The sequence below is a fragment of the Aegilops tauschii genome, chromosome 4 (genome assembly GCF_002575655.3).
Source record: "Aegilops tauschii subsp. strangulata cultivar AL8/78 chromosome 4, Aet v6.0, whole genome shotgun sequence".
NCBI classification, from domain to species: Eukaryota; Viridiplantae; Streptophyta; class Magnoliopsida; order Poales; family Poaceae; genus Aegilops; species Aegilops tauschii.
Window position 1 is genome coordinate 309,363,391 of NC_053038.3, and position 26,465 is coordinate 309,389,855.

The 26,465-nt window shown below is 44.1% G+C and overlaps 1 protein-coding gene across 4 annotated transcripts; it reads right to left on the reverse strand.

Moving 5' to 3' along the window:
• Positions 1–7,980: 7,980 nt before the first annotated feature.
• LOC109759024 (protein PHOSPHATE STARVATION RESPONSE 1) lies at positions 7,981–15,382 on the reverse strand. 4 transcript variants are annotated; one of them, XM_073496651.1, is made up of 10 exons: positions 15,279–15,356; positions 13,195–13,821; positions 12,301–12,493; positions 12,136–12,212; positions 12,002–12,041; positions 11,670–11,721; positions 10,975–11,200; positions 9,558–9,640; positions 8,988–9,057; positions 7,981–8,687 (listed from the first exon to the last, which is right to left on the reverse strand). In XM_073496651.1, the coding sequence occupies exons 1-10, from the start codon at positions 15,339–15,341 to the stop codon at positions 8,337–8,339; spliced, it is 1,782 nt and encodes a 593-aa protein (XP_073352752.1). In that variant the 5' UTR covers positions 15,342–15,356; the 3' UTR covers positions 7,981–8,336. The 4 variants fall into 4 exon arrangements, with proteins under 4 accessions (XP_073352752.1, XP_020173457.1, XP_020173453.1 ...); XM_020317868.4 differs by lacking the exons at positions 9,558–9,640; positions 10,975–11,200 and having other exon boundaries at positions 15,268–15,382; XM_020317864.3 differs by lacking the exons at positions 9,558–9,640; positions 10,975–11,200.
• Between the last annotated feature and the right edge of the window lie 11,083 nt (positions 15,383–26,465).

Below are 26,465 nucleotides of genomic sequence, written 5' to 3' on the forward strand. Positions count from 1 at the left end.
CTTGTCGGTCACAACTAACAAGGTTGACAGCTCGGTGGATATCTTTGCACATTCTTAGTTCATTTTCTTGCGTCACGGAAAATGTGAAATGGGTGTGTTCTTAACTGGTAACTCTCGTTCAAGAAGAGTACGATGGGCCTCTCAGTTTGTTGTTCATTCATGTCCTTTCTTCCATGTAGTCGAGACCCTGAACTTGCAGGTTTGGACGTTGGTACACGATGTGCTAATATTGCTGAGATCCCGAGGCTTGCTGCCGAAATATTTACATGTACGCAGTATGCATTTGGTAGGGATAATAGAAGTGCCATCAGTATTTGAAAATAAAGTAGTTGGTGATCTGGTGGACGTGTCTCGTGGCCATGTGCAGCCAGCCGTTTTCTTATAGTACTTTTTAAAGGGAGACCATCGCTGTCTCATGAAAGCTCTAGCTACGCACGGACACCCCGAGGTCCGGAAACCCGGCAAGGGCATTTTCAAGACGGATTCGTAAACTAGAGACAAGGAGTTTTGTGAGAGTCCGGACAACAACGGACTCTATACCCCGCGTCTTCATCTATCTCATTTTCTCTCCTTTCTTTTTTTTCTATTGCCTTTGCCGCCGCTTCATCACTCCGGTTGCCACGCTATACCTTTGTTGAAACTCTACGTCTCTGTGACCTCTAGCATGTCAGGCGGGCTCCACCTCGTTTCTCCTCCGTCGCCGTTCAGCCCCTGTCTTCTGACCGCCCCGTCAAGTACCATCCGCTATTACTATACTCACCATGACCGGCAACTGTTTAATGAATTGTCGGAGCTAGAAAAGTTTTCCCTTATTTCTAGCAATGAATACCAATTGGTACATATACGAGCACTATGTTGAGTCGTCCGACGAGGAGGACTACTCGGATGAGACGACGATGATGCAGGATGTCCTTGAAGACACAAAGCGTGTGGAGGAGCATGTTCTCAGTTCTCAAGGGCTCGGTCAAGGGTCACTGAGTGCTCAACCGCAACAGGGCGCGCGACCATTTGACACTGATGGGCGACTATTTTGCCTCGGATGCACTCCTCGCTGACCATTTTTGCCGGCGTTTTCGAATGTGCAAGACTGTCTGAAAGAACATGCGGTGCCCCATGTTTGGTTTTGGTAATTGATGACAATCTCTATGGACTAATGGTTGCCTTGAGTTATATTTGAAGGATTTGTCCATGGGCATTTCTTGAAGTCCATGTGTTGGTTTCAAGGAGTTTATGTGGTGACCAAGGTGTTATTAAGGAATTATCCAAAGATTGGTCATGTGAGAGTTGAGCTTATTGCAAGCATGTCTTGAAGAAGAAGATTGTGTGATCATTCATGTTTACCTTCAAGACATCATCCAAATGAAGAGAGTTGGAAAGAGTCAAGGTTGATCAAGACTAAGTCAAGAGTGAATCAAGTTAATCAACACACAAAGCGCACAAGATGATCCCATGGTGTGGTGAGCATTGTCAATTACGCTTTGTGTACTAACCCATGATCTTCGTGAGAGTTCTTTGTGGGGTTAGGTTGCGGTGTGCAAGTTCAAGTGAAGCATCATAAAGAGATCAAATGCTTGAAGCTTGCCGTCCATTGTGGTGACAATGGACTTGTGAAGATGTTGCGGTGTGCAAGTTCAAGTGAAGCATCATGAAGAGATCAAATGCTTGAAGCTTGCCGTCCATTGTGGTGACAATGGACTTGTGAAGATGTGCGGAAGAGTGGCTCACCCATAGTGGAGCATGGGGGAGCAATCAACTAGTCTTCATCGAGCCAACGCAACCAAGAAAGGTGGTCCAACTTGAGGGAGTCAAGATCGTCATCATCTAGCTCAAGTGGACCATGTGCAAGGCAAAGGTTTGCTCTTGATAGGTTTTCTATTTTACCGGTCTCATGATGGTAGGTGGGAGACCGGGTTATAGGATCGATTGTCGTACTATCAATGGGGGCTCTCGATGAGTAGCTTGATCGTATCGTTCATAGAGAGCTCAAACCATTGCATCCTTGCATCATCTTTATTGGTTCTTGTTTGGTTCTTCTCTTTGTGAGTTTTGGAGCTTATGGTCATCTTGATGACAAGCTCGAGTTCATCGAAAACGGAGTTCACTCGCATCTTCTATGATGTTTTTGATGTTGGAGGTTATGCCGGTTCTTCTCGATTGGAGGTTTCACTCCTCTATTTGTTGGCATACCTCCCCTGCCTCTTCTTACTATAACCAGTCGCTGTTTTGATGCTACTCGTCTTCCTCTATCCAACAAGCTTGAGTTTGCTCAATTCGGAGCTCATATGCAGAAGTTATGGCAGTTTTGGTTTCCTAGCGGTAGTACCGCGGGCCGGAGCGGTAGTACCGCTTGGGTGCTACAAGCGGTAGTACCGCTCTAGAGCGGTAGTAACGCTCCTGAGCGGTAGTACCGCTGGTAGCCCCCAGCCGTAGTACCACTGCGGTCTCATGCTAGTACCGCCTCGATTCGAGGGGTCTTTTTTCGTGTCGGGTTTTATGGTACTAGCCACGGCAGTGGGGGACGTTGTACCGCTCGTATGCGGTAGTACCGCCCTGCCACCGCGGTAGTACCGCTCTGGGCCCAGCGGCAGTACCGCGAGGGGGAGCGGTAGTACCGCTTATAGGGGCAAGCGGTAGTACCGCTGGCCAAGCGGTAGTACCGCTCTCTGCGGGGCTGAAGTGGGGGTTGGATTGTTCCCCCCACTATATAAGGGGGTCTTCTTCCCCATTCTACTTCATCTCTTGAGCTCGTGTTCTTCCCCCATGGTTGACCTTCTTCGAGCTTGCTAACTCTCAATCCCTCCATGGATTCTTGCTAGTTTTTGAGGGAAAAGAGAGAGGAGATCTAGATCCACATTTCCACCAATCACTTTCTCCTCTATGTGAGGGGAACCCATTGGATCTAGATCTTGGAGTTCTTGGTGTTCTCCTTCTTGTTCTTCCTCTCATTTTCCTCCCTAGCATTAGTTGCTTCGGTGGGATTTGAGAGAGGAGGACTTGGGCACTCCGTGTTCCCTTGCCATTGCATTTGGTGCATCGGTTTGAGTTCTTCACGGTGATACGTGGAAGTTACAAGTTGAGAAGCTTATTACTCTTGGGTGCTTGGTGCCCTTGAGCTTGTTCCTCTTGGGTGCTTGGGCGCCCTAGACGGTTGGTGGTGTTCGGAGCTCAATCATTGTGGTGTAAAGCTCCGGGCAAGCGTCGGGGTCACCAATTAGGTTGTGGAGATCGCCCCGAGCAATTTGACGGGTACCGGTGACCGCCCCCAAGGGTTGCCAAAGTGTACGGGTTCGGTGACCGCCCCCAAGGGTTGCCATCTGTACGGGTTCGGTGACCGCCCTCAAGGGTCCCTTAGTGGAATCACGGCATCTTGCATTGTGCGAGGGCGTGAGGAGATTACGGTGGCCCTAGTGGCTTCTTGGGGAGCATTGTGCCTCCACACCGCTCCAAACGGAGATTAGCATCCGCAAGGGTGTGAACTTCGGGATACATCGTCGTCTCCGCGTGCCTCGGTTATCTCTTAACCGAACCCTTTACTTACGCACTTTACTTTGTGATAGCCATATTGTTTCTTGTCATATATCTTGCTATCACTTAGTTGTTTATCTTGCTTAGCATAAGTTGTTGGTGCACATAGGTGAGCCTAGTTGTTGTAGGTTTTGTGCTTGTCAAATTAACCGCTAGGTTTATTCCGCATTTGTTCAAGCCTAAACCGTAATTATTTTAAAGCGCCTATTCACCCCCCCTCTAGGCGACATCCACGATCTTTCACTGTCTTTGATCGTTTGTACCATGGCGTCCGGTCCTATGATGACTACTTCATCTTGAAGAAGGACGTCGTGGGAACGATTGACTTCTCTGGTTATCAGAAGTGCACGGCCGCACTACGGATGCTTGCATATGGCACAACCGTTGATTCGTGGGACGAGTACCTACGGATTTCCGAGAGCACATGCTGAAATGTCATGGTCAGCTTTGCAACTGCCATAGTCGAGGTGTTCGGACCTTAGTACCTGAGAGAACCAATCGTGTGGCCAGTTTTGCTTGGATCTCTTGACTGCATGTATTGAAAATGGAAGAACTGCCTGGAGGCTTTACAAGGGCAATATCAAGGTTTAAACTTGACACGCTTTCTTTGGCATGCTCGGGTCTCATAATGACATCAATGTGCTGTAGCGATCACCGTTGTTTGCGAGGATGACAGAAGAAAAATCTCCTCTCACTCGTTGTAGAGAGAGAGGCATCTGGCTCACGCTCGTTCATGCTACCGCGCCCAGCGGGGCCTCAAGAACTGGCGGACGGTCAGCCCCGCGTCTCCTGCTACGCGTTCAGGTGGACGGGATCCACCCGGTCAGGAGTTAGGGTCCGAGATCCACCAGGTTGCCGCCTTCGTCGAGTCAGGTTGGGAAGGAGCAGTGTCTTGGAGCTCGTCGGGTCGGGCTGGTCGCCCAGGCCCAGCCACCGCCGTCGAGCGCCACCTAGTGCTCGCGTCTTCAATGGCCGCCTCGTCTGACTAGGACGACAACTAGTCGCCGACTCAACCAGCTGGACGTCGAGAGCTCCAGCGGCGCAGGGCGCACGCGCCGGGGATCGCTGCTGCCTCTTCCTGCATGCCTCCAGCCGTCCTGGCTGCGTGTGCGCTCGTACTCGTTTAGGGCGTGTTTGGTTGCCCGCATTAGGCCCAGCCTGGCCCGTGCGGGAAGAAAGTAGCCTGTTTGGTTGCCTGCGTTCACTGTGCGGCCCGCATCGCACGGAACTTAAAGCACGTCCAGGCCAGGCCCAGGGGAAACGCCTGAATCGGCAGTAGCTCGCGAGCCTGGCTCGGACGAGGCAGGGGAGGGCGACGCGCTTCTCCCCTCGTGCGAGCAGGGGAGATGGCGCGAGCTCGCCCGCGTCGCCGAAAAATCGGCGGGAGGATTTTGGCTCACCTCCCGCCGAGTCCACCCCTATTTAGCCCCTCCCTCACCGCCCCAACTCCCACCACCATTCTCCCTCCGTTCGAGCTTTCCCGCCGACGCGCATCGGCACCGACGAGCAGGTAAGCGGCGCATCTTCATCGGCCGGCGGTCCACGGCGTCGGCGCACATCACTGGCCGGCGTTGATCTTCCACGACCGTCCCCCATCGTCCTCGAGCTGCAGCCATGGCCTCTGTGAGTTCAATCCCCCTTTTCTCTCTGTTCCTTCTTGCTAGATCTAAGCTCCAGCTAGGGTTTGATCTAGATGCATGATTGGTTAGTGGTCTGATCTGTGAGCTGATATGGTTGATTGCTATGGTGCGGTTGCAATTTGTGGTATGGCTAGATGTTCAAGCATGTGGTAGGCTAGATTAGTAGTAGAGTTTGAAGTTGAACCTTATGCTTGTGTTGATTCGTGCTTAGGTCTGTGATTTGTGGCTATTGGTGGTCCATTTGCAGCATGTTGTTTGTTGTAGATGTATGTTCCTGCTCATAGATTGTCCGGTATGCTTGGTATGATAGCGATGAAGCATGTGCTTACTATGATAGTGATGAACCATGTACATGTATGCTTCTGCTTTCATGGATTTTCCGGTATGTTGTGTGATATGCTTACTGTCAATGCGTGCTACGATTGTAGGACATGACCACGCAGACGCAAGATCTTAGTCAGGCCCTTGTCGTGTCCGACAGCCAGTTTGCTCCATCGTTTGTCGAGGACTCGCAGCCTATGACCGAGATGACACCTGATTCAGAGGTGTTCGCGTCTGATTCCCTCTATGTGCCAGTAGTGCTCGTTGAGCCAACTCCTGCTGTTGCTGCTGCTGCCGCTGCACTCAAGCTAGCAGCAGCAAAGGCAAAGAAGGATGGTAGGTCGAACAACATGAAGTGGCAGCCGTTCATGTCCACGTTCGTGCTGAACAAGATGTGTGAGCTCATCTCTAGTGGAGTTAGGACTGACAAGGGCTTCAAGGAGGTGCACTTGAACACCATTGCGAAGCAGGTGTTCGAGTTCTGTGGGCAAGAGGTGTCTGCCACCCAGGTGTACAACCACCTGAGGAAGTGGAGAAGTCGATGGATCCAAGTGTCCAAGCTGAGAGACCTTAGTGGCGCCTCATGTGATGAGAACACTTGCTCCATAGTTCTGGAGGCAGAGCACTACGCCGGCCATGTCGCGGTTAGCTCACAGCCCTCTTCCTTTTCATACTGTCCACCATTGCCTACTCCTAATCCCAACTAACAACACTTGTGTTTCATTCTTAGGACCACCCAGGGGACGCTGAGTTCCTCAACACACTCATACAGAACTACAGCCAGATGCAACACATCTTCTTCTTCGGGCTGGCAACTGGGAAGCATGCCATGGGCTCGGGGGAGCCTCTTGGTTCTCCCATGTTAGACTTCCCTGGGACCCCGGACGTCAAGGTCCTTGATGGCCCTGACAAGCCCGCTGCGAAGCCCTTCGACAATCCATTTGACCCCGTCCATGATAGGAAGAGGAAGAGAGGAGGCCTGACGGAGGAGGAGATCAATGTCTTTTGCAGCATGACTGAGGCGGTGAAGGAGGTGGCAACAACCATCAGGGAGTGCAAGCCCCTCGACATCCACCCTGACCTGTATGGCGCTGTCATGACCCAGGGTGGCTTCAGCGACGAGGCTCTCATGGCAGCTCTCACCACCTGCTTGACAACAAGGCCCAGGGTGTTGGGTTCATTGCCATGGCCGACGCTTACAGGGTGTTGTGTCTCAGGAGCTGGCCTAGGCAAGCACTACTACTAGAGTAGTGCTGCCTGTGAGCGTGCATGATCCCCGCGGCGATGGCGATGGCGACGACGACGACGATGACGATGACGACGTACATTTTGTGTAGTTAGGGCTCAAAAACTATTTGATGATCTGTATATTTTGGTGAGGTGGTATATACTAACCCCTCACGCTGATGGTGAACTTGCGGTGCTAGGACGATACCCTCTTTTGGATGTGGTGGTAGGTTAACACCAAGGTAGTGCTAGGAAAAACTTGCTATGCCATATGATCATGCATGCTTTACTTCTCTTCTGCTCCATTGTTGTTTGTGTGCTACTTTGCTTGCTACTTGTGTGCTTCATTGATTTGCTGCTTCAACTCTTGCTCTTGTGCATTGCTAGGGCAAGTGGTATGCCGTGTTCATCGGTAAGGTCCCAGGGGTTTATAGTTCATGGGAAGAAGCCAATGCACAAGTGGCATCGTATAGCAACAACACCCATAGAGGGTTCAAGACTAGGCAGGCGGCAGAACAAGCTTACTCCGAATGGGTGCGAAAGCACGTCAGCAGTGTTGACAGTGGCAAGATTGGAGGTGTCAAGGTGGATCGTCAGTTTTGGCTGAAGCTGAAGAACTTCATCATCTTCGCCTAGTTCATCGCCATTGCTGTGTTGTGGCGTTGGTGTGCTAGGTGTGGGTAAGCTCACCAATTAGGGTACAAGGTAAGCACAACATGTACGTCGTATGCAACCAAACGCCGTGTTCATGTGCCGCTTAGGCCAATGCAGACAACCAAACAAAGTACACTTGCGTATTACCGAATGCAGGGACACTAGATGCAGCCAACCAAACAAGTTGCAGATGATGTATTAGGATATGTTTTTGTTCAACCAGGCTGGATTGAGAAGTGTATGCGATGCATCACTCTAGCAAACGGCAACCAAACAGGCCCTTGGTGGATCGGAAGAGAGGAAGGAATACGTGGGAGAAATACTATGGGCGGAGGTGTGTATCGAAAACCGGCCAAATACCCGTGTAATCTGAGAAACAAGGCTAAGTTTTACGGACGATCCAAGTAGGTACGCGAACGCCAGCCGTTTTCTTTTACAGGGGTTTTCTGCTAGAAAACGACGTTCCGATCGGGCCTAAGTGTGGAAAACATGGCAGAACAAATAAAGATGAAAGATCTTCAAGCCGTAAAGATCTCAGAGATACCATCTCAAGTATAACAAAAAACTTTGCAATCATCATGAGTTCAGCCAATACGTAGCTAACTCCAAAAAATGCAACACCCAAACCAAAACGGGGTCAGGTATTTCAATATTTTGAGCATCAAGACAAAGACCAGCTTTCTAGCAGTTCAGTCTTCTGCCGCTTGAAACCTCAAATAACAACTATATATCTAGAAAGATAGCTAGACCTCAAGGCATACTTATTTACCAATTACCATGCGTCAGGAGATAATTTGATTTATTGCTAGCAGTTTATACAAGCGGCCACCAAAAGATTCCATTTAGATAATTAAGGTGGCTGGCTCAATAGACTTGCAGATCAGCATCGACACAGGGTTTTAATGGAACCATTTTTTTACCTATTATACGTTGACTGAACTGCTATCATCTGAATTACCAGACTGATGGTTAACTATCATGCACCCTTCGGCGCTTCTCTTGTGGGGCCTTAGAACCATCATTAGTATTTGCAAGGGGGTCAGAAGACTCGCTTTCTGCCATCTCCTGGTTGCCACCTGCATGCATCAAAGTTTCTCCTATTTCGGCACTCACGGGGTTCTCTCCTGTTCTATTTACGTCATCAGCTGCATCATTATCCCTATTTCTGGTTGCAGGATGGCTCGGTTCAGATGATAGGGTTGTTGTAGCTCCCGAGGATAGATCCTGCACCTTCTCAGTATTGGATTTAGACTGCTTTTCAAACATCATCTGAAGATACTTCCCTTGTTCTTCAATTCGCAACTGCAACTTTCTCTGGGTCTGTCATAGAAAGATGGAATGAAGTTCAGACTGTGTGTGTTTCATCATGGTAATAGTCTGACTGAGCCCTGGCCTATATCATGTAAAGACCAATGCAATTATGTAGATGTTTCTTTTGTAGAGTATCACTGCAGTCACAATTTGATTTATAAGTGTGCAAAAAGAACCATGTTTCCTCACATTAGTTTATCTAAAAGTCTATTATGTTTCGCATGCAACTTTTTTTATTGGGTCACTATTCGTCATGAGACCAGACATCACCTAAATTAAGAACCAATCTATGTTCTTTTGGACTAGTACCTCAAGTTGTTCATGAAGACGTTTCTGAACTTCCATCTGAAGGCGCAGCGCTTCAGTAAGATCCATGCTCCTGTATAAGAAAAATTGTATAGTGTTAATCATGGCTGACAAAGCAAGAGAATGCACTGTCTCACAATGAATCCTAAAAAAAAATTCTGGCCCAACAGGAAACGAATATAAATTGGTTTCAACAGGACTCATCAAACTCTCATAACAGAGGGAGGATTTGAGAGATCCACATGTAGAGCACGATCAAGACTTGGGAGCACAAACAACACTTTTTAATTGTGAGTTCGACATCAGAGAACATAACTGTGAGCATATTGTTTATATCATGGCTATAGATAACAAGTGTTTCAAAACGAATGTATTAGCAGCTAGGCAATTCACAGTGCTTGCTAGTTGTACAGCATGGATTAGAACAGACAGAAAATGGAACACTCCAGTGCCAGTAAAATGTGTGTGCATAGACACACGTCAACATAACTATCAAAAGAATAGCATCTTCCTCAAGTAATAACACCTGAGGAAGTTGGTTGAGTAACCAGGAATCTTGACAGTGCTAGTAACCTAGACATAAGCTCTGGAAAACATGTTATATCTTTCCAGACAGCTAAGTATTTGCGAAATGTACCCAACCTCTTGTTAAGACACTGAAAACATCAAGACCAAAGGTAACACAAGAAAAACAAAGGAATTTGCATCCCACCATCTGATATTTATGCTCATTCACCTATAAGATTATGAATCTGCCCATAATTGGTGCACGGAATTCCAAAATCAATCTAGCTACATGAAACTTAGTGCAGCAAAATAGAATTACTGGTTTCGCTTCTGAAGAGGCTGAAGGGCTAATAAAACATTTTTTGAAATATGTGAGATGTTAAAACTGCAAGGAGTAGAATCCTGTATTATCAAAACACAAATCATTCCCCTTCTCATTAAGAGGCAAAACAGCTTCATGGGAAGCGAAATAATCCAATTTTAGTACTATTAGATTCTACTACTCGCACTTTCAAAATCTCACATAATTGAGAAAAAGTTTGAATATGAAACTTAGCATCTCCATTAGCCAAGCCACTAAATTGATTTTACAGGACTAAGTTTAATAGAGCTGACTTGATATCATAACTGAACGTGCCAATTATGCGATGAACGAGGACGACGACAACAACGAAACCAACTCATGGTTCCGGCACATGGATAGCTAACTTCCACGCACCCCTGCCCATGGCTAGTTCTTTGGTGACATTCCAGTCCTTCAGATATCTCTTTACGGACTCTTCACATGTCCACTTTGGCCTACCCCGACCTCTCTTAACATTATCGGCACGCTTTAACTGTCCACTATGCACTGGAGCTTCTGGAGGCCACCGCTGTATATGCCCAAACCATCTCAAACGATGTTGGACAAGCTTCTCTTCAATCGGTGCCACCCCAACTCTCACGTATATCATCATTCCGGACCCAATCCTTTCTTGGGTGGTCACACATCCATCTCAACATGCGCATCTCCGCTACACCTAACTGTTGCACATGTCGCCTTTTAGTCGGCCAACACCCAGCGCCATACAACATTGCGAGTCGAATCGCCGTCCTACAGAACCTGCCTTTTTAACTTTTGTGGCACTCGTCATAGAGAACGCCTGAAGCTTGGCGCCACTTCATCCATCCGGCTTTGATTCGATGGCTCACATCTTCATCGATATCACCATCCTTTTTGCAGCATTGACCCCAAATATCGAAAGGTGCCCTTCTGAGGTACCACCTGCCCATCAAGGCTAACCTCCTCCTCGTGCCTAGCAGTACTGAAACCGCACCTCATGTACTCAGTTTTAGTTCTACTAAGCCTAAAACCTTTCGATTCCAAAGTTTGTCTCCATAGCTCTAACTTTCTATTAACCCCCATCCAACTATCATCGACTAGCACCACATCATCCGCAAAGAGCATACACTATGGGATATCTCCATGTATATCCCTTATGACCTCATCCGTCACCAAAGCAAAAAGATAAGGGCTCAAAGCTGACCCTTGCTGCAATCCTATTTTACTCGGGAAGTCATCAGTGTCGCCATCACTTGTTCGAACACTTGTCACAACATTATCGTACATGTCCTTGATGAGGGTAATGTACTTTGTTGGGGCTTTGTGTTTCTCCAAGGCCCGCCACATGACATTTGTTGGTGGGCATGTAAGTTCCTTAAAAGTTTTCCTGGGTTATATCCCATGTTAGTTATCTTATTATTTATGATTTTGATAAGAAGGCGAATACCAGGACCTATCTATGGAAGGAAATCCATTTTGGGCAATTGCCTACATTGCAGCTATCTTTTGTAATCCCCATTAAAATGTAGTTGAATCGCAAACTTATATCAGCATCAGTTTTTTCAATGTAATTACTGAGCATTAGTTGGAATTCAGTTTTACAAACTAAACTACTATCTTAACTAGAACTTAAGTATTGGTTTTAGCCTTAATAGTTGATGGATGTCACATTGCACAGTAACCAGCTACCAATAAGCATCATGAGAGATGGGTATCATGCTAGAGTACAACTGAACAGAATAATAGATACTCCCTCCGTAAAGAAATATAAGAGCGTTTAGATTACTAAAATAGTGATCTAAACGCTCTTATATTTCTCTACAGAGGGAGTAATAAGTAAAAATTTATCCACTCACGATTTCAGGTCTAGAGTCAACTCTTCGGTGGTAGTCCTTTTCTCTGCTGTACCTGATAATTTGATATAGAATGGTTATGTTATGTTACCAATTACACCAAACACAATGTAGCTGCATGCATTCTATGCAATAACGGAACATTATCAAAATAATATCGCGTCATGAGAAGATTTACATATATATAGAAAAGCGTCAGCCCTAACCATTATCATAAAAATGTACTCAACTCAATAGCATGGCATCATGGGTCATGAAAAAAAAAATCAACTATGCACCTATGCAGGGAAGATCTATATAAAATACAAGTGCGAAAGAATCTAATCCAGACAAACCTTCCATTAGGTCTGGCTTATAGCGAGCTGTTCGGTACTTCTGCAACACAAACCAGAAAAGGTAAGTGAGAACTCAAATCCCTTGCGGGCAACACTATTATTTAGAACTAGAAATTAGAAAGCTAATGGCAAACCTGCAGATGGCTTTTCACATGATATATTGTCAAACCATCAACTTTCATAAGCTTCAGGACACCCTTGGGAGTAGCTTCTGAAGGTACAAGACAAAAAGTACAAGCATTAGAACATGATTCATATCTAAAATGCACTTTTGGGAATCAACGGCACTGCAGACATACTTTCACTACCACCAAGCTTATTTACAGAGTCTACGAAGCATTCATGGAGTTCTGGAGTCCACCTCATCCGTTGTTTGGCTGCAGAGTTGCTATTGGGAGGACTAGCTACATTGCAAATCTCTCCACCATGAGATGAAGCTGGCTGGTTGACAGCAGGCTGTGACGCAGCCGAATTGGAAGGCTGAACCATGGACTACAACAAAGGTGACAACAAACATTTGGTCATAAAAGAAACAAAACGAATGGGCTTACCAAAAGCATCACAGTGAGAAACAAATATCACTCTAGAAACTACAACTCCAACAAGTTAAGAGACCTCCACCTTAAAATTAAGTGGACCGCATATTTCTATTTTGTGCCAAAGAGAAGAAGCGGCATATATCCCTTAGAAGAATTTGCGGAGAGAGACACTCATATCAAGAACATGAACATTCATTACAAGATTCTAATATAAGCTCTAGTAGTCAATCTAATAACGACCCTCTTTAAACAGTGCAAACAAGAAACCATTTACTGGTGCCCTAACCATCACTCTAACAAAACCTACTACACATCAGTTTTAAACTTCTAATAAGAGGAAGGGATAGTTACGTACACTGTTTAAAGAGGCGTGAGAAGTATGGCCCAATTTGTAAATGGAAGTGTGGCCCAAGAAGTATACAGTAAGTCAAAACTTTCTCTTAACTTTAAAATTGACATGCACAAAGGTATCTAGGTTGGCCACACAAAAATGATAATACCAGTATGTGCACCGGCTAAGAACTTGTGAAATTACAATTTCATAAGGTTGGCTAATATGTCATAATAAACAAATAAATTACAGATTACTTCTAAACTATCAGAACCCAAGACAGAGCTACCACGATGACTCTTTATGGCTTTTCATTTGCATACCTTTGACTGGGGATCAGCCGCTGTTGCATCTAGAATATCTCTCCAATCATCATTCATTATCTCTGCCCACCATTCATTTTGTTTAGCAACCACATCAGATGTCACAGCAGGACCGCCATTCTGGATCTGACTACCAGAAGCAGGGATGTTATCCCCGTAATCTGATAAACCATCAGCCGAACCTGGGAACCAAGTTGCCCCAGTGTGACCTCCAGGGATATTATTAGATAAGGTCTGAAATACTTCGATATCTGATGGCTGAGGAGCAAAAGGAGCAACCATAGACTGCCTCTCATGGTTAGGTGCAGAATCAAGAGGATTAGGTGAGTATCCTAATGAGGCTGCATATGATGATCTCATAGCACCAGCTCTTGGGTGCAAAGTAGCAGACGGAAGTGCACTCTGATGTAAGGGCACAAGATCACTCGTCAGTTGCCTTTGCATCGGAGTGAGCTGTGGATTGTAAGGCCCATGGAAGGTTTCTTTCAGAGAATTTGGCAGAATAGGTAAAGAGGATGACATTCCTCCAGAAACCCTGCTGTTGTGAGACTGTCTCAGATCACACCTCCTCATCAAGAATTGTGGACAAGCGTTGCGTCTTTCCCATAAATTGATTTTGATATGTTCCTACAGAATAACCTTAACACAAATGTTAATCCATTAATCTACCACAGGTTAAGAAATGAAGAGTTAATAAAGGGAACCTATGGTTACACCGTACGAATTGTAACCATCATAAACATAGGCAACTGTAGCTAATATATCAAGCATGCATTTCTGCATCCTGAAATCAACCATGAGTAAGTAACAATCTAACTAGTGTGATCAGGATCTCACGAGCAAAAAAACAAAGGAACGGCAACATCATGAAACGTGTTAGCAAGAGTCATAAAGTTGCCTACTGGTGGCCAGCAACATATTAAATTATTAATATATCAATTGTCCTTCTCCTTCTTGTCTAAGCCATATTTTTGTCTACTCCAATGACAGATGATATCTTATATCACAAGATAAATGATGAGAAAGAATACTAGGCCCTCAATTAGTTATTACCATTGTGACGCTTCAAAAAAAGTAATGGAACAGAAGCAGATTAAACCACATTGTAATCTCAAAGGAGCGCTTTTTTTTACCAGCTCTCAAGTGTAAAGTCAATACTTCCTTTGAAGCTAGAAACTACGCCATGTTTTTGCATAGCACACACGCATGCAGAATCCTCTAGAGAACACACTACCATACGTATGTCCTGATGTGGGGCAGTGACCATCTTCCTACCATCGATAACGCAACTTTTATTCACGCTCTGAAGCTCCATAATACAACAACAAATGCCCTTCTTCAACAGAAAGACAAAAGAAAATGGCAGGTTTCTATTCACTGCGCAATCTATGTGTGACACCATATATATATAGTCAAACAAGGAAACACATCTTGGTAGGCATGTGGTACTATGTGCTATTAACTCGCAGGATGACAGGCACTGTCTAAGCCCATACAGGAGGATCTGAATTAAACCCCAGGGGACAGGCAACTGTAGGCAGAGGGGGCAGGACAATCACAAGGGCACCTAATTCTCCCATAACACCTCCCAGCTCCCAGCCCCACCAAATCCCCAATCATTTTCCGTACCGGCAACATCACGTACTCCCACAACTCACGAGCACGTGTGCCACCACCGCTCCTCGCAAAACTCACCTAGAACCCCCCGCACCCGCAAAGCATGTCGCGATCAGAACCCTAGAGAAACCCTGCGTGCCCGCCCCCGCCCCCCCGCGCGCTCTCCTCCGCTCCTGTCCCATCGGCCCGATTCGCCTCCGCGGAGCCGATCACGCCGACACGACGAGCTAGGAAGAGACGGGCGAGCCAGACGGCGTGGATTGGACCTGGAGAGAGGAGTGGGGATTCAGGAATTGGGGAGAGGCGGCGCGTCCGAACCTGGGTTGGGTTGTGAGGAAGCTGCTGGATAGGTGCTGCTTTTGGGGGAGGAGATGACAGCAAGGGGGAATTCTGGCTGGGGCGATGTGTCGCGACGGAGGGTGCGGGAATGGAGGAGGAGAGAGAGGGAGGAGGAACCTGGTGCGCACAAGAGGAGGACGACGCCCACCAGTTGCCGGGGGGAGGCGCACCGCGCACCCCCACCGCACCATGGGCGCGGCTTTTTGCGGATAGACCCCTTCGGCCGCCGTGCGGCCAACTTGGACGGCTAGGATGGTGTGTGGCCCACTTTGAGTGTGATTGCACCGCGGTTTCTCCTTGGCCCAGGCCTAGTTTAGCAACACGGTCTTTTCCAGAAAACATAGCAACCTCAGATTATGCGCTGCAAGCAAAGCTAGGACAAAGTAAATTCCAAAGGACGTCTTCAAAGACGCAGAGCGTGCGGAAAAGCATTTCTCAATTTTAAATAATCACGTCGACTGCTGAATCGAAACATGGCACGGGGACATTTACATTAATGGACAACTACTTTGCCCCCAATGCCCTATTCATGGACAATTTTCACTGGCGCTTTCGCCTTTGGTCGCCTCTGCAATGACGTTCGGTCTTACGATCACTAATTTATCTTGAAGATGGATGTCGTAGGAAGGACTGAATTATTTGGCTACCAGAAGTGCACGGCTGCATTGCAGATGCTTGCATATGGCTCGACCGCAGATTTGTGGGACGAGTATCTCTGGATGTCTGAGAGCACGTGCAGAGACGATATGGTCAAATTTGCTACTACGCTGGCCGAGTTGTTTGGACCTCAGTACTTGAGAGAACCAGTTGTCGCAGACACCAGGAGGGTCTTGGCAATGTCCGAAGCAACAGGGCATGGGGACATTTGACGCTCATGGACGACTAGTTTGCCCTCGATGCCCATTTACGGACAATTTTCATCACCGCTTTTCCCTTTGGTCGCCTCTACAATGACGTTTGGTCTTACGGTGACTGCTTCCTTGAAAATGGATGTCGTAGAAAGGATTGAATTCTCTGGCTACGAGAAGTGTGCGGCTGCATTGTAGATGCTTGCATATGACACGATCGCAGATTCGTGGGACGAGTATCTTTGGATTTTTTAGAGCACATCAAAGACGCTATGGTCAGATTTGCTACTGAGATTGTTGAGGTGTTTGGGCCTTAGTACTTGAGAGAACCAGTTGTCGCAGACATCGGGAGGGTCTTGGCAATGTCTGAAGCAAGAGGGTGGCTAGGTTTGCTCGGATCACTTGATTGCATGCACTGGAGATGGAAGAACTGCCCAAAATCTCTAAGGGCAATAACATGCTCATGTTAAGGTTAAGAAGCATATCATCATTCTTGAATCAGTTGCATCAGCACCATATTACCTCTGTATTTGACACGCTTTCTTTGGCAAGTCCGGGTCCAAAAGTGAGATCAATGTGCTGCAGCGGTCTCCATTGTTTGCTAGGTTGACTGAAAAGCATGATCCTCTTCGCAACTACAATGGGGATCAGTGCAACATGGGCTACTATCTCATTGATGGTATCTATCCTTCGTGGGCTACCTTCGTCAAGGTTATCTCTGAGCCAGTTGGTCAGAAAAGAGCTCACTTTGCCCAAAGACAAGAAGGAGCTAGAACGAATGTGGAGAGGACATTTGGAGTGCTCCAAGCTCCTTTTTTAGTTGTTCATGAACTTGCTAAAATGTGGGATCCAGAGACCTTATGGGAGGTGATGACATGTTGTGTAATCATGCACAAACATGATCGTGGAGGGTAAGGGTGAAGATGTTGTCAGAGGTCTGGAATTTGAGAGCATGGGTGACCCTATCCAACTTCCACATAGGAATTCGGACACGTTTGATGAGTTTGTTCAAATGTATCAAGAATTTCGTCATCGAGCAACTCAAGGAAGATTTGATTAATCATTTGTGGGTGGTTAAAGGACAATGAGAACATATGTGTGGGTTCAATTTAAGTTTGAACAATTTTATTTGAAAACTAAGTTGGATTGTAATATTTAAATTAGAAGTATATAATATCATTATGACAAAATATAAAAATGATTCTTCTTTCATGCAGAAATACATACAAGTCAAGCAAGCAACTGAATGATTGTGAAGTTACTATAATTACCAATCTGCTCTTATTAAAATTTCAGGGGATTTATAAATGAAACAATAAAATATTCACTAAACAAATCCACCATCGAAACTATAAAGAGTTATAGAATATTTTAGAAAAATGCTTGATTGCAGTTTTTTTGTTGCTTCCACAAAAATTCAAGGACAAAATGTTTGTTAGAGAATGAATATTTTTCGAGAAAAGGTTTACTCGTTAAAGGAGTAAGTGGGAGGATAATACAGCTTATTGAGATTATTCTCCAGCTTAAGTTAAAACAAGACTAAACCAGAAATGTTCTGGAGTATTTTTTGTCCGTAAAACTGAGCACAGAAACTACTACATTAGATGTAAGGACTTCAATTAAGACTGTAACAAAATGCGAAGGTCAGGAAAGATTATCGAATCTACTGAATAGTTCACCTCAGAAGAAGATGAACCTGCGCACTACGAGGAAGCAGTGATGGAGCCCAGCTAGAGAGGCATGGCTTAAACAATTGAAATCCAAAGTGAGTTCCAAATACAAGGAACAAGTTTTGAACTTGGTGAAACCTTCAGAAGGTGTGTTAGGCACAAAAATGTAAATGGATCTTTGAATATTCATGGATAGTGATCCTGAAAGAAAAGTTTTACAAAAGAGGTTTGTAGGAACGGAAGAGTTGGTCTTGTCAAATCTTCTTGTTAGTAGCGATACTAAAAGCATAAATGGTTTACATCAATGGTGAGTGTTGTATATTATTGATATATAACAGACGAGTAACAAAACTATTTTGAAAAGGATTTCAAATAGGATGTATATAAGATACAACCAAAAGGTTTTGTTTGGAATACAAAAATGATATAAATATTTCAAGCCATGTGTATGATTTGAAATAAAATATCAAGTAGCTGGAATTTGATGGATTAATTGGAGAATTTAAACTTTATCGGGAAGCTTGTGGATACAAGAAGTTTAGTGGGAGGTCTATGACATTTCTCATCTTTCATATGTATGACACATCACTTGATCAGAAATAATATAAAGTATATTAGCACAAAACATTAAAATCATGTTTCTAAGAGGACTTAGAATTATTGGATGAAAATCTATATAGATAGATTGAAACATCTGATTGTGCTAAGACATGTACTCTGAAAAAGTTTTAAAGAATTTTAAAGGAGAAAATGTTTTCTCAAAATGTCAGAACATAACACTGTCCAGAAATCAATATTGAAAAATAGTTGACGAGCATGTGTGGATCAATAGAGCTCAATTTGCTTCAAAGATCGAATGCATGATGTATAATATCAAATGTACAAAGCCATATGTTTCGTATAAACTAATTGTTACTAGTAAGTACCATAGTGGTCCTAGAGAGGTTCACTAGGGTGATTACTTAAAGATCAAGTACCTCAGTTGGATGAAGGTTTTGCTTCTTGTCCATGGAGGATATGAAGAGATTGTAGTAAATAGTTACACAAATTGTTTGTTGTAAAGGTTACACAAGACAACTTCATGACTGATATAAATAAACTATCAGGCTATAAAATTCTGAAATAGTTTCACAAAACGAACATAATTGTGAATTTTATAAATGATATAGATTGAGACTTGAGAAGTCTTCAATAGAATATAATCTGGATCAATAAAAGTTTATCGATAAACTATGGTGTAGTTCCAAATAAAAATTGACTATATGAAGATATAGTAAATGGACTAGATAGCTCGAGTGTGGGATTTGATCCTCCGATGATGGAGAGATATTCTTAGGGCCCTCTCGGTGTGACGTCATCCATCATCATCTGGCCATACACAGGTGACTACGTCACAGAGATGCCGAAACACGGCAATGAGAAAGAAGAACAAAATCAGTAACGAGGATAACAATATAGTGAGCATGTGATGACTCAGGAGGATACCGATGCATCACGGGTTTTGTGAAGTATCGCTAAGTGATGTCGCTTGAAACTACGTCGGTATTTCCCCAAAGAGGAAGGTATGATGCAGTACAACTTGATAACCCACAAGTATAGGGGATCGCAATAGTTTTCGAGGGTAGAGTATTCAACCCAAATTTATTGATTCGACACAAGGGGAGCCAAAGAATATTCACGAGTATTAGCAGTTGAGTTGTCAATTCAACCACACCTGAAAGACTTAATATCTGTAGCAAAGTATTTAGTAGCAAAGTAATATGGAAGTAACAGTAATAGTGGCAGAAGTAACAGTAGCAGTTTTGTAGTGATTGTAACAGCAACAACGGCAAAGTAACTTAGCAAAGATCAATATGTGAAAACCTCGTAGGCATTGGATCGGCGATGATAATTGTGTTGGATGATATTCATCATGTAGCAGTCATAACCTAGGGTGACACAGAACTAGCTCCAATTCATCAATATAATGTAGGCATGTATTCCGTATATAGTCATACGTGCTTATGGAAAAGAACTTGCATGACATCTTTTGTCCTACCCTCCCATGGCAGCAGGGTCCTAATGGAAACTAAGGGATATCAAGGCCTCCTTTTAATAGAGAACCGGAACAAAGCATTAGCACTTAGTGAATACATGAACTCCTTAAACTACGGTAATCACCAAAAAGAATCCCAATTATTGTCACTTGGGGTATGCGAACCATAACTCGTAATAGGTGTCTACAACTTGCAAGATAGGATCAAGAACTCAAATATATTCATGAGAACATAATAGGTTCATATCTGAAATCATGGCACTCGGGCCCTAGTGACAAGCATTAAGCATAGCAAAGTCGTAGCAACATCAATCTCAGAACATAGTGGATACTAGGGATCAAACCCTAACAAAACTAACTCGATTACATGATAAATCTCATCCAACCCATCACCATCCAGCAAGCCTACGATGGAATTACTCACGCACGGCGGTGAGCATCATGAAATTGGTGATGGAGGAAGGTTGGGGATGATGATGGTGACGAATCCCCTCTCCAGAGCCCCGAACGGGTTCCAAATCAGCCCTCCCGATGAAGAACAGGAGGCGGCGGCGGCTATGTATCGTAAAACGCGATGAATCCTTCTTCTTGATTTTTTTCTCCCCGAATAGGGTTATATAGAGTTGGAGTTAGGGTCGAAGGAGGTCTAGGGGGCCACAAGCCCTTTAGGTGCGCCCCGGGGGCGCCCCCAGGCTTGTGGCCTCTGGGTGGACCCCCTCTGGTTAATTCTTGCGTGAGTATTTTTTATATATTCCACAAAAATTCTCCGTAAATTTTCAGGTCAATCCGAGAACTTTTATTTCTACACGAAAACAACACCATGGGAATTCTGCTGAAAACAACGTTGGTTCGGGTTAGTTCCATTCAAATCATGCAAGTTAGAGTCCAAAACATGGGCAAAAGAGTTTGGAAAAATTGATACGATGGAGACGTATCAACTCGCCCAAGCTTAACCCATTGCTTGTCCTCAAGCAATTCCGTTGACAGACTGAAAGTGACAAAAAAAACTTTTACAAACTCTGTTTGATCTTGTTTTTGCAATTTTTTTGGAACACGCATGAGTATGCGTATCGTCGATTGATAGAAAGAGAGGGTAGAATAATACCCGTCCGCAGAGTTACATGTTACAACCCAAGCACGGGAAAAGGCCATAGGCCAAAAACAGGAAACTACATATCCTCGCTCGCCCGCCTATCCACCCTAGCGAACCAAGCGCTCATGTCGCTACGAAAGAGCCCTGCAAGAGCCCATTCCTTCCCAGTGTTCATGATGAGTCGTAACACGTCCTGCAGCGATGGAGAGGCGCGATCAAACATGACCGCATTTCGGTGCTTCCACATCTTCTAGAGGACCAGCACCGCAAGGGTGTTGAGGTCCTTGTTGTTCCGCTGGCCGTGGCGGACACCGTGCACCACCGGAGTAGTCGATTGTCCGGCCCGGAGACCGGTCCCCAAGATCCAAGGCCGAGAGCACCTCGAACCACACAGAGCGGGCGAACACGCATGCGATGAGCAGATGGTCTATGGTCTCCTGCTCCTGACTGCATAAGGGGCAGCACTCCTGATGCGGCAGACCCCGACGCGCCAAGCGATCGGACGTCCATACCCGGTCCTTGAGGATGAGCCAGCTGAAGAATTTGCACCGCGAAGGAGCCCTCGAATGCCAAGTGAAGGTAGCACCAGGATCATGCTCGCGACCAATGAACCTGTTGTTGCAAATATGTCTAGCCAATATTCAGGTTTTCAACAAAGATTATGAACTAACCATATTCACAATAACACTTAGGTCTCACATTTACTCATATCAATGGCACAATCAACTAGCGAGCAATAATAATAGATCTCGGATAACAACACTTTTTTCAAAACTAACATGATATAATATGACAAAATGGTATCTCGCTAGCCCTTTCCGAGACCGCAAAACATAAATGAAGAGCACCCCTAAAGATCAAGGACTGACTAGACATTATAATTCCTGGCAAAAGAGATCCAGTTACACTCATACTCAACATCAATTAAAAAAAGCATATAAATGACAGTGGTGCTCTCCAGCTGGTGCTTTTTATAAGAAGATGATGACTCAACAATAAAAGTAAATAGACAGGCCCTTCGCAGAGGGAAGCATGGATTTGCAGAGGTGCCAGAGCTTGAGCTTTTAAAACAGAGATGAATATAATTTTGAGCGTGTGCTTTCATTGTCAACATAACAACCAAGAGATCTTACTATCTTCCATGCTAGAAACATTATAGGCGGTTCGCAAATAGAATGGTAAAGTTTTTACTCCCCCTCCACCAACAATCACACTCCATGGCTAGCCGAATCCACGGGTACCGTCCGTACCAACAACAGTCCTGGGGGAGTTTTGTTTGATTATTATATTTTGATTTGATTTTGAGCATGGAACTGGGCGTCCCGAATACCAGCCACTTTCTCATGAATGACAAGTGAATAAACACTCATCGTGAGAATAACCCACCTAGCATGGAAGATACTGACAGCCCCTAGTCGCTACATGAGCGATTCGGGCATACAAAACATATTATTATTTGAAGGTTTAAGTTTGGCACATGCAAATTTACTTGGAATGGCAGGTAAATACCACATATAGGTAGGTATGGTGGACTCATATGGAACAACTTTGGGTTTAAGGAAGTGGATGCACAAGCAGTATTCCCGCTTAGTACAAGTGAAGGCTAGCAAAAGATTGAGGAGCGACTAACTAGAGAGCGACAACAGTCGTAAACATGCATTGAGATTAACCAACATTGAGTGCAAGCATGAGTAGGATATAAATCACCATGAACATAAATATCGTGGAGGCTATGTTGTTTTTGTTTCAACTACATGCGCGAACATGTGCCAAGTCAAGCCACTTAAATCATTCAAAGGAGGATACCATCCTATCATACTACATCATAACCATCTTAAAAGCATGTTGGCACACAAGATAAACCATTATCCACTCCTAGCTAATTAAGCATGGCACGAGTAACTATAATCTCTAATTGTCATTGCAAACATGTTTCATTCATAATGGTTGAATCAAAAATGATGAACTAATCATATTTACAAAAACAAAATTGGTCGAGTTCGTACCAGCTTTTCTCCATCTCAATCATTTCATTATATATCGTCATTATTGCCTTTCACTTGCACGGCCGAACGGTGTGGATAATAATAAGAGTGCACGTGCATTGGACTAAGCTAGAATCTGCAAACATTCATTCAAAGGAGAAGACAAGGTAATATGGGCTCTTTGTTAGATAAACAATAATGCATATGAGAGTCACTCAATATTTTCATCGTGGTCTTCTCCCTTCGACCCAAAGAAAAGAAAAGAATTTCAAAGAAACACACTGAAATATTTTTCGAGTTTTTGTTTTTCCGAGGAAAGTAAAACGAGAACGCGAAAAACTATTTACACGGGAAAGCTCCCAACAAGCAAAAGAAGAACGAGAAATATTTTTGGGTTTTATTTTAATACTACTACTAAATAAACTTGGAAAGAAAATTGAAAAGAAGCGAGAACTAATTTTTTGGATTTTCTCAAAGTTTTTCAAACACACAAGAAGAAAGCAAGAAAAATAAACTAACATGGATGATATAATGAAAAAGGATGAACACCGACAACTGGAATGAATGTGTGAACATGAATGTAATGTCGGTGAGAAATACGTACTCCCCCAAGCTTAGGCTTTTGCCTTAAGTTGGTCTATGGCCACGGCTGGCCTGGATAGTATCCAAAGTCGTAGTTGGGGTTGTACTGAGCAGCGGCCGCTACTGCTTGAAGGGCTGCAGCGTGGAGGTGAGCGGCCTCCCCCTCTCTCTTGTACTCGTCTGCCTCCTCTCTGGTTATGAAGTATCTCCGCTTTACCTGAAAGTCAAAGAAGTCAGGAGCGGGAAGCGTAACATAGAAGACGCACTCCCTGTCAAAGATTAGTCGGTACAAGAGGGGCTGTTCGCTCCTCTCAAGAAACTGGTAACGAACCATAGCATCATTGTCAAGGTAAGTGGGGGGCAACTCAGCATCATTTTCACTTATGGGTACCCCGAGATAATTAGCTAACCGAGTGGCATAATCCCACCAAAGAAATCTCCATCTTTAGCATTATTATGTAACCGCCTTGCAACAATAGCCCCCCAAGTTATATCGTCTATCACCCGTTACCGCACTCTTGAGGACACTAAGATCTGATGCACAAAGGTGGCTATGATCATGTTTACCATTAATGCACCTACCTATAAAGAGAGCAAAATAATGTATAGCAGGAAAGTAAATGCTCCCTATAGTGGCTTGGGTTACGGTTCTGGTTTCTCCTATAGTAATACTAGCAAGGAACTCTGAACAACCAGATTTACGAGGCTCACTATGAATGCCCCATTGCGGGATTTTACATATTTCATTAAAATCTTCAAGGTCCATTCGAAATGATTTATCATATAGATCAAATAAACAGAATGAGTATTGCACTTGGATGTAAACTCAAACCTCCGCACAAATGAATCAGTGAGGTGATAGTATTGCCGACACTTATCTGACACGAAGTCCTCAAGGCTAGCGTTTTGCACGTACACATCAAATTCCTCCTTAAAACCTGCATGAGACATGAACTGATCCGACGGCCATTCGCAAGGCCGCACTAGCGCTTCCCTCGGTGGTTCAAGGTCTGGCTCACGTATCGCGAGCCTTGGGGCTTTCTTCATTGAGGAACCACCTTGGTAAATATTCCTAAACATTTTCTCCTTTTGAAAAAAAATCTGAAACTTTTAGTGACTCAAAATAAAAGTGAACAAAACTTAACAAGATTGATGGCAACTACTCCCACACGTGTCTAGAGGCTATATCATGCATCAAAACTACTTTGGACCATCTAAATTTGACATGAAAGCTCAAGAACAAGGTCACCACAGCAGGAAAAATTTGCAATATATAAAGCACTAGAACAAAAACTAATTGGACCATTGGAGGAGTCACATACCGATGAACAAATCCCTAAAACAGTTTCGGAAACAAAGCTCCGAGAAAGGAGATCGAAAATGGCAGCAAAATGAGCAAGAACACATGTTTGAGCAATGGGGGGATTTTTTCTGGAGGAAGACGAAGTGAATGGGTGCTGACATAAGTGAGGGGGACCCACGTGGGACCCACAAGCCATGTAGGCACACCTAGGAGGTGGGCGTGCCTTGTGGGCTTGTGGCCCACTGGTGCTCCCCTGATGTGGTTTTAGTGCCAAAAATTCTTAAATATTCTAGAAAAAAATCATACAAAATTTTCAGGGCATTTGGAGAACTTTTATTTTCTGGTCATTTTTTATTGCACGGATAATTCAGAAAAAGAAAAATAATAGTATTTTTGCTTTATTTATTCTAAGTAACAGAAAGTAAAATGTGGGTACAGAAGGTTGTGTTTACTAAATTCTTCCATTTCATGCCCCTCAAAGGGAATCAATTAATAAGGTTGATCAAGTCTTATTAACAAACTTCTTCCGAATGACATGAAACCGGAGAATCTTTGTATAACACTAGGTTACCTCAGCAGGGATATGCATGTCCCCAACAACAAGAATATCATATTTCTTTTTTACAGTAGGAATAGGGAATTCAAAACCTCCAATAGCAATTGTTGAAAATTTTCCAATAGAGTTGATGCTATTCACTTGAGGTTGTTTCTTCGGAGAATGTACTGTATGCTCATTACCATTAACATGAAAAGTGATGTTGCCTTTATTGCAATCAATAACAGCCCCTACAGTATTCAAAAAGGGTCTACCAAGGATGATCGACATACTGCCGTCCTCGGGAATATCAAGAATAACAAAGTTGCAACCACAATAGGCACATCCTCACAAATACCGATGGGTATAGCAGTTGATTTATCACCCATTTGCAAAGAGATTTCAGTAGGTGTCAACTTATTCCAATCAATTCTATGATACAAAGAGAAAGGCATAACACTAACACCGGCTCCCAAATCACATAAAGCAGTTTTAACATAGTTTCTTTTAATGGAGCATGGTATAGTTGGTATTCCTGGATCTCCTAGTTTTTTGGTATTCCACTCTTAAATGTATAATTAGCAAGCATGGTGGAAATTTCAGCTTCCGGTATCTTTCTTTTATTTGTAACAATTTCTTCAATATACTTAGCATAAGGAGACATTTTCAAAATATCAGTCAAACGCAAGCGTAAAAAGATAGGTCTAAGCATTTCAACAAAGCGCTCAAATTCTTCATCAACCTTTTTCTTTGATGGTTTAGGAGGAAAAGACATGGGTTTCTGAACCCATGGTTCTCTTTCTTTACCATGTTTCCTAGCAATGAAGTCTCTCTTATCATATCTTTTATTTTTTGGGTTGTGCGTTATCAAGATCAACAACAGGTTCTATCTCCACATCATTATCATTACTAGGTTGAGCATCAACATGAACATCATCATTAACATTATCACTAGGTTCATGTTCATCACCAGATTGTATTTCAGCATCAGAAATAGAAATATCATTTGGGTTCTCAGGTGTGTCTATAACAGGTTCACTAGAAGCATGCTAAGTAATATCACTTTTCCTTTTCTTTCTATTATTACGAGGACTAGGTGCATCAGTGTTAATTCTCTGAGAGTCTTGCTCAACTCTCTTAGGATGGTGATGACCCACAAGTATAGGGGATCAATTGTAGCTCTTTTCGATAAGTAAGAGTGTCGAACCCAACGAGGAGCGGAAGGGAATGACAAGTAGTTTTCAGTAAGGTAATGTCTGCAAGT